General features: G+C 36.7%; 1 protein-coding gene across 1 annotated transcript in view; it reads left to right on the plus strand.

The window, feature by feature from the left end:
- Window positions 1–1,080: 1,080 nt before the first annotated feature.
- Window positions 1,081–9,136, plus strand: part of LOC103467156 (excitatory amino acid transporter 3-like) — a gene marked incomplete at its 5' end in the record, with an annotated part of 13,009 nt that continues 4,953 nt past the window's right edge. The window contains 9 exons of the mRNA XM_017305643.1: window positions 1,081–1,228; window positions 1,341–1,433; window positions 1,540–1,651; window positions 2,761–2,803; window positions 2,888–2,947; window positions 3,780–3,961; window positions 4,121–4,228; window positions 7,241–7,363; window positions 7,454–7,648. Of these exons, the coding sequence (XP_017161132.1) occupies window positions 1,081–1,228; window positions 1,341–1,433; window positions 1,540–1,651; window positions 2,761–2,803; window positions 2,888–2,947; window positions 3,780–3,961; window positions 4,121–4,228; window positions 7,241–7,363; window positions 7,454–7,648 (1,064 nt within the window). The remainder of the gene's footprint in view (window positions 1,229–1,340; window positions 1,434–1,539; window positions 1,652–2,760; window positions 2,804–2,887; window positions 2,948–3,779; window positions 3,962–4,120; window positions 4,229–7,240; window positions 7,364–7,453; window positions 7,649–9,136) is intronic.

Below are 9,136 nucleotides of genomic sequence, written 5' to 3' on the forward strand. Positions count from 1 at the left end.
GTGAAACCGACTATTTCAAGCTGGAACCTCTCCGCCTCACACACTAGCTCCAGCTCCTTCCCCACCAGAGAGGGGACATTCCACGACCCAAGAGCAAGCTTCTGCAACCGAGGATTGGACCGCCAGGGCCCCCTCCCTCGGCCACCACCCATCCCACACTGCACCCAACCCCTTTGGCCCCTCTCACAGCTGGTGGGCCCATGGGAGGGGGGACCATGGGCCCACCAGCCAGGCTCTTCGGGCTGAGCCCGGCTGGGCTCCATAGGTAAAAGTCCAGCCACCAGTCGCTCGCCATCGTGTCCCATCTCCAGGCCTGGCTCCCCAGTGACCTGCGTCCAGGCAAGGGAACACAACTAGGGGCAGAAAGCCCAAGACAGCAAAGCTCCTAGGATCATTGGACACTCAAACCCCTCCACTACGATAAGGTGGCAGCCCAAGGAGAGGGAACCAGCGAGGTGTGAAGTTTTAAAAATATATATATTTACTGTTATGGGAGTTTGTTTTCTTTCCAGTGATCCTCTCATCTTTTAATCTGTTTTATCATGATTGTGGAAGTTGTTTTAACTGTCCCCAGCATTTCCATTTATAAAATAGCAGTATTAAACAAAAGATGGTAGGGTGAGTTGTTCTGCAGTCATTTCATCTTATGTTATCACCATGGCAACATGACATTTTGTTACTGTGTTAGTTGATTTAGATGTAAAATGTTAAAATTTGAAATTTACATGTGATCTTGGATGCATTAAAGTCAAGTTCAGTAAATAAGGAGATTACTGATTTTTTTTTTTTCAGTGGCTCAGCTGACAAACTGATGGATGGTTTTTAGATGTTTGTTTTTACAGTAAAAACACAATATTTAACAAATTATTACAACACATTCTAACATTTGAATATTCAGCATTAGGGTACAATATTGCCTATTGACAGACTGAAAAAATATGGAAAATATGTCTGCAAAATGTATCATTTGCTATTATTATTAAAGGACTCCCATTTATTTCTTAAGGTTTTTACATGATGAAGTCTTTTTTTTTCATATCTATTTTGTATGAATGCTTTTTTGTTGTTTTGTTTTTTTGCCCTATAGGGTTTGGCACTGGGTTTCTGCTGAAGGCTACAACTCTTCTAACTGAAGAATTGAAAGACTGGATCAAAATACCAGGGGAAATACTTATAAACACTCTTAAGATGTTTGCTATATCCCTCATCGTGACAAGCGTGGTTGCAGGCAAACTAAATATGAATTCAGATCCTGGATATATTAACTTATCCTCATCTTTTTGAGGATATTTTGTATGAATGTTGATTAAAACAGGCAACTATATGCTCTCTTTTCTCAGGAGTAACTGGATTAAACACCAGAGTGTCTAGAAAAACAGCTATCATCACAGGGACCTTCGTCTGTGGCTCTACCTTGATAGCCGTAATTCTCGGTAAATTTATCATGGGCAGCAGATTTTAAAATAGATTTATGAAGACCGCTATAAGTTTGTTCTGTGTTATTGCTTTTGACATCCTGCCTGATACTTTGTGTTGCAGGAATGTTTCTGGCTCTCACAATCAAGCCTGGTGTGGGAGACCATGAAGTAAGCAAGGAAAAAGAGGATAAGTCGACCTTCGTCTTGCACGTGATCTTTCAAGATCTTATAAGGTGAGACAAAATGAATGATTTCTTGTAATGTGTTCCAGTACAGAGAAGTTAAAATAGACATTTTATCATCTTTGATTACCACCAGTTAAACTATCTGTCAGGATTCTGGGTTTTTGGGTTTGGTTTTGATCTTATTTATCATTATGTTTTAGTTCATTTTAGGTTAGCCCTTCAGGGTCATTTCACTTTTATTATTTGAGGTTATTTAGTGTGATTACAATTGCATTGTTGCTTTCTTTATCAGTCCTTTATAGTGTTTCTAGTTATCTTTATTCTTTAGTTAGGTTCTGTTTTTCTTGTTTGTCTGAGTCTATGTCGAGCTTCTTTAGTGATTATAGTTTATTTTGTATTTAATCCTTCTAGCTCTCACTGTAGTATTTCTAGATCTTATTTTGTCACTTTAGGTTTTTTTAGTCTTTCTTTAGTAATTCTAGTTAGGCTATCTYTTTGCTCAGATCTTCTAGTTTCTATAGCTCTATGTCCCCTAGTTCTTATTGTTAGATCAGCCTTCTTTCTGTTTAGGTTTGTTTATGCTTGTCCCTCATGTCTTTTTGTCTTCTAGTTTATCAGGTTTTCTTTAGTATTAGTGTATTCTTTCATTTTAGAGGGTTTTTTTCAGGTCCTTGGTGTTTCCTCTGTATTTTCCCCAGTATATCTCCTTAGCTTCCCTGTGTCATCTTCTCCCCRCCCCTCAGCTAGCTTGTGTGAAAACTATTCACACCTGCAACCAGTTATATCATCTGGTTAGGCCCGTTGTTCTTTTTACTWCCTCCCAGTATTTAAACTCTTCTATCCCAGTCACAACTCGCTAGTCTGTCTTGTCACCCGGATTGTCACTACCCATGTTTCCCTCCCTGGATTACCTGTTGTTCCTTTGTGTTTTCAGTTTGTTTTGTTTTTGGATTTTCTTGAACACTTTTATTTTTATTGGTTTATTTTCTTCATTAAAACATCCACTTATTTCTATGTCCACCGCCACGCCACACTGTGACACCATCTAGGTTTTTGTGAAATAAAAGTCTGGGTAAAATAACACCTGCATGTTTTTTTTTTTTTGTATTTAACATTTACAAGCTTAATTTTTTATGACTCTCCTGTTACTTGCATAGGAATATGGTTCCAGAGAACTTCTTTCAGGCTTTCTATGAGCAGGTATGCTTTTGTTCTGGCCCACAGCTTATTGTGTAATTTCCTATTTGGGGTTTGGAAATATAACAGTTTCTTTTCTTCTCCCAGTACAAGACTGAGATTATTCAGATTCATAAACAACCTGACCTCTCCCTTGATCCAAACCTGGTGAGTATTTTCTTCTGATCTTTGTTTTCATTCTAGAATCATCATTTTACAGCCACAAACTTCAAATTGAAGAGGAAGAAAAAGAATGGCCTTGAGTTTCTTTTTATTTAAAGCCTGAATGGGGAGGTGGTGTTTGCTAATGTGACAGTAAGGTGTGCCATAGTTAGGACATAGGACAAGCAACAAGGCAAACACTCATACTGTCAGGATCTTGTTTTTTTGTTTGTTTGTTTTTTTTTTGTCATTATTTGTATTCCTTTCTTGCTTCGTTCTGCCTTTTATCTATAATTTTCTTAGAGATTCTACTTTTTTCTGTCTAGTCCTTTCCTTGGTTACTCTATTTTTTATTATGTTTCTTATGTCTAATTATTTTTGTTAGATTCATTTCCTAGCCCAAAGTCTGCTCTCGCTCACCCCTTGTGCCTCTTTCTGTCTCTCCTCAGCCTGCCTTCTGCTTTCTCTCCTCACACCTGCCACCCATTACCTCATTAGCCCAGATCTTTGTTCAACATTCAACCTAACAGTAGTAATACACCTTTATCTTTCACTCCTTGCTGGTTCCCTCCTTTACTTTCCATTCGGCTCCATTTTGCTTCTGTTTATTTATTTATTTTTTCTGTGTGTGTGTAAAGGGTTTGATACTTGAATTTGCAYCTTTACATTTCACAATTATGCAGTGCCTTAGGGTGGTCTTTTACAAAATAAATGCCTTAAAATCAATGGTTGTATGTTGACTTAMSAAAAAATGAAWTGCATYGTCCAACAAGGTGATGTACTCCTACAATATTGTTGTCAGAGGGSTGGAGCCGCCATACTTGTGTTTTTTGTGCAGAATGATACTGAGACGAAACTAGTAGGCAAGTATGTTGATGGACCCAACATGATAGGACTGGTCATCTGGTCATTTGTCATCGGCMTCYTGTTAAAYARGRTGGGACAGGAGGCAAGAATCACMGTGGAGRCCATTCAATGCCTCAACGATGCCATAAAAGTTATAGTCAACTGGATTTTGTGGTAAGATCAGAGAGTATCTGRRAAGATGYCATTTCTTTTGCATATTCAGTTCTATTTACATAGGACAGCTGCTTCCACTCTTAACAGTTAATTTAAAATATATTTGGAACACCCTATTTTATTAAACCTTTTTTTTTTTTTTACTGTTTTTTGTTTCAGGTACATGCCAATTGGAGTTATGTTCCTGATCATGGAACATGTGTTGGATGTTACAGACTGGGGTGCTGTCGTTAAGCTCACAAAGTTTGTAGGAGTGTTCTTTGCAGGGTATGTCCAAATATCTTTTCTTTTTCATCTTTGTTGCCAAATTGATATCACTGCTCCTGAGGTAGCAGCACTGAACTCTACCTGAGTGACATGAGAAGAAAACTGTTATGAAAGTATTTAAAGAACAGTTTACAGATTTTACTGAGATTTTCCTCTTATGCTTAGAGATCAGTTTTCATCAATGCAATTATTGTCAGCCTCATTACTCTAATTCCTCCAAAAATCTGGTCCAGTTCAAGCATTTCCCTTCAAAAGTTTTTTGTTCACTCATGTTCTCTAACAAACCACTGAGGCCAAATGGCATCATGAAGACCAAGAAACTCAGCAGACACATCAGAGAGAAGTTTAAATCTGGRTTAATTTCTAAAACAATGTACCAAGTTTTCAGATAAGAAAGAGGAAGAGAAGGTTTGAGTTTGAGCTTCATACAGATCAATYCTGGGAGAAAATACAGTATRTTAGAGGCAGCAAAATACTTTAGACTGYGGCGAGGTCCATCTACCTTCAGCATAGTGAATCTAAACYTTCAACTAAAGAGAGCATGGAATGGTTTAGATCAGTTKTCTCAWGCTCCATTCCTCAAGAGTCGGTGTCCTGAAACTTATAGATGTTTCTCTGCTTTAGCACACCCTGGCTCCACTACAGGCTTATTAGCAGATTTCTGCAGATCTTGACTGAATGCTGGAGATAAAGTTTAGCCATTTCATAGAAGTTTATAGGTTCAGGGAAACATCRAAAGGTTCCAGTACACTGGCGCTCAAGGATTGGAGTTTGAGACCACTGGTTAAGGTCAAAGCTTATTCATCTGTTAGAATGGGATAGACAAAGTCCAGACCTATATTCATTTGATAATATGTGGCAAGAAGCYGTGTGTTTACACTCTCCATTAAATCTTAGCTTGTGCTATTTTATAGAGAAGAATGTGACAAATGTTTTTTTTATGAAAGAGCAAACCTGGTAGAAACATGACCCAACAGGCTGCAGGTGGAGCTGWAGCAAAATGTTTATCTACAAAGTATGAACTCATTGAGGCTGAATAGAAATGTTCACTGTCATAAACATGAGTAAGTCTTCATGAATATTTATGACTCTTGTCATAAAGTGTAATTCAGTAAATCATGACACTTTTAATACAAAGTTGACATTATTCAAAATGTCTTTGTTATGACAACTTGACATTAACCAAGAAATCACGATCTTACATTTGTTATAAAATTATTACTGATTAAACTTTAAACATGATGTAGCTTTATGTGGTAATATTATATTGCTCTGTCTTTTTTTGTCTTAAATTTCTTAATTTAATTGTTCCTAAAGTTTTACAGCAAGATGTCTACAAAGCACTTAAGAACTTTGCATTTGAAACATTATTTAAGGCTGTTTATAGTAGTGCAACACACCATCTCCACCAATGAGAGGCAGCAGAGCACGAACAGGCGTGAAGTGTGTTGGTGAAGAAGAAATCTTCCATATTGTGGGGCCAACCTAACACAAGTTATAACGGCCAGACCTCCTGTTATGAGGTATGTGTCTTATTAACTTTACATTTTCTTTGAGAAAATAACGATGACTGTGTTCTCTTTCTTTGTAATGTTAGCTATGAGCAATTCAAACCTGCTGTAAGTTAATGTTAGCTAAAGTTATTAAACTCCATAATTGTAAGGTTAGCCTTTAATATTAAACATATTTTAAAGGCAGACAAATAGATTTTCTTACCTCCAATTTTAATCTAGCAAATTAAAAGCTAATATGTTAGTCAAAGTTATCCTTTATGTGCATTATTTAGCAACTTGGCTGATGTGACATGCTGCTTGTGTTCTTTGCTTTGCCATCTTTTTAGGTGACCACATTGAATTGAATCATCTGCTATGAGAATGTTCAGAAGAGATTCACCAAGTTAGAATTCATGAAAAGGCTTTCACCATGATTAACACTGACCACAACTATTGCAAGAACAACTATAATTTCTGAGCATTTCTGGACACCTTCAAAGAGCTGCTCCCAGAAAATGAAGAGAAGAAGAAGATCTCCATGTTTTCAAAGCGTTATAGGAATGCTATAATGAAGGAAATGGCTGACTGTTGAAATAATCTATTTTCTTAAGTTAAAGAATAAGTAATTATGTTTTAGTTTTTCAATCAGTATTTCAGTTACAATATACTCACTAGATTTAAACCCTGTTTGAAGAACAAGTATTTTTTTTGTTTTATTCCACTTTACAAAGGTTTTGTTCTACAACTATGATGGTAGTTACTAGTGGTTCAGTGTCTTTCACTTCACTTGAGTTAAAAGTTAATATTAATGACTCTGTTAGCATAGCATTTGACACTGTAATAACACTCAATGCCATTTTCATAACTGTTGCTACTTGTTTCACTTGAAATAAGATTAATGACACTGTAATACTTAATGACATCTTCATAACTGGTCCTACTTGTTCCACTTGATGTAAAAGGAATTATTAATGACTAAATCATTTGACAGTGTAATAAAGCTTAATGATAGCTTTATTGTTGGTCCTATTGGTTCTGCCTTATTTCAGATGGGGGAAATATTAACTGTTTTGTTAAAGATTTTGACAGTGTAATAACACTTAATGACATTATGACTACTATTATGACGTATGATGATTCTTGGTTAATGTCGTCATAGACATTTTGAATAATGTCAACTTTGTATTAAAAGTCTCATGATTTACCAAATGACACTTCATAACAACTGTCATAAATATTCATGAAGACTTACTCATGTTTTACAGGTGTTATGTCATGTTTATGACAGTCTTATTCACACCCCGTCAAATAAAATGTTACCATAATTTTCATTCCACTTTACAGTGATGCATTACTGTGTGTTAGCAGATCATATAAAATCCCCCCAAACACATTGATCTGTCAGGTTTTACAATGACAAAATGTCTAAAGAGGTATGAATGTACGAATAAATGTTTAATACTTAAGTGAATACGTAATGTATCTTTAACACTAAGTGTTACTTTGTTGTGTTGTTCAGGGAAGCAATCCAAGCCTTCATTCTTTTCCCCGTGCTTTACCTCATTTTCACCAGACGGAACCCTTTTCTTATCTTCAAGGACATCTCTAAGGCTTTGACGACAGCATTTATCATTGCATCCAGGTTAAATGTTCTGTTTGTTGAAAAAGCATGACACTTTTTAGTTTGTTTATATAAATGGTGCACCAATAAAGGATGTGCTTTCTACCAAAGTGCCGCCACTCTGCCTGTCACCTTACAATGCTGTGAAGAGAACGTGATGATCGATAAGAAACTCTGCCGCGTTATGTTGCCCATCGTCACCAGCATCAATAGGACTGGAATGGTGCTCTATGAAGTGGTCGCTACCATCTTTGTTGCCCAGCTTCATGATATCACGCTGGACATTGGCCAGATCATCGCCATTGGGTAAGCTACTTCATACAAGTGTATAGAATTGAGAAAAGTTGCATGCTGGGATTGTTAAGAGCAGTGATTTATCAAATGGGTAGCATTTTCCCTTTGCAGGAGTCCAGAGCAATAGATGTCATGTGACATCACACCTCTGCTAACCCTGTATCAGACAATATGGTACATATAGAGGGATGTGCTGCCTCTGGAGAGCCACTGTCGGAGGGCAAAAATCCTATTTTCGATAATCCCTACCATTGGTTTTCACTGTCAAGTTGTCACTATACCATGCTAAATCTTAAATGTTCATAACACATGTAAAAGAAAAAAGGTAGTGCTTTACTACTAATTTTCAACACTACAGCAACTGGATAACAAGGTCAGGGAAAAGTGTTACTAAAAAGAAAAATACTGAGGAAGAGTGAAGTAATTCACTTATGATTGTTTGACTTTGAAAACCGTTACATGTCAATGTGATGTGGAATTTGGTGTGTTTCGGTTCAGTTATATTAAAAAAGGCGACCTACACACCAACTTTTACAGATCAGTAGAGGAGATGCTTAAATTAGCTGATCTACCACAGTGATCACTTAACGGTGCATAATAAGCTAAATGTCTAAAAACATAAAACTGTAAAACAATTTTGACATTCAATCCCGACATTTCAGATCACCTCACTTGACAAAATATTTGCTGATTTCAAAACTACAGTATATTACTGTGGGGAATATTTTATCTCTCATATATATATATATATATATATATATATATGAGTATAGGAATGTATAGGAACATTCCTATACTCATAGGAATGTTCATTTCTATGAGTATGAGTATGTTCATAGGAATGAACATACTCATCCCTATGCTTCATGTGTTCTTTATTCAGCTTGTTTAATATTACTTAACCTGAATGAGCCCATCAGTATAAATGACAATGAACAAGTCTAGCATAACCTAGCATAACACTCATCAGTATCTGATGTTGCCACAGATTCTTGATCTGCTGCTTATCGTGTATTTGGTTCAGAAAATCTAATTAACAAAAAACCAACCGATAAAACCAGAGTCCAGGTTAGCAGCTGAGACAGTAGAATCACAAACATTAAGCTGAATTGGGCAGAGTGGTGGCTACATTGAGGGTTAGTGTCGTGTTCTGTGTGTTTATTCTGTTTTCTGTTTATTTAGATCTGTGTTCCTGTGAGTCCCTGTGTTATCCCGTCTCTTCCTCCCTTGATATTTTCCCATGTGTGTTTTGTTCCCTGATTACCTCCCTGTGTATTTAAAAACACCTGTCCTTTGTTCCTCATCAGACACTAGTTGTGACTTGCAGTGGTGGACTGTACTTAAGTACAATTTTCGTGTATCTGTACTTTACTTAAGTAGATTTAATAATGGGTACTTTCTACTTTTACTCCACTACATTTTACAGTAAGTATCTGTACTTTCTACTTCACTACATTTCTACAAAACTGTCGCGTTACTCGTTACATCCAAGTCGCGTTG

This window comes from Poecilia reticulata, linkage group LG7, assembly GCF_000633615.1.
Source record: "Poecilia reticulata strain Guanapo linkage group LG7, Guppy_female_1.0+MT, whole genome shotgun sequence".
In the NCBI taxonomy this organism is placed as follows: domain Eukaryota; kingdom Metazoa; phylum Chordata; class Actinopteri; order Cyprinodontiformes; family Poeciliidae; genus Poecilia; species Poecilia reticulata.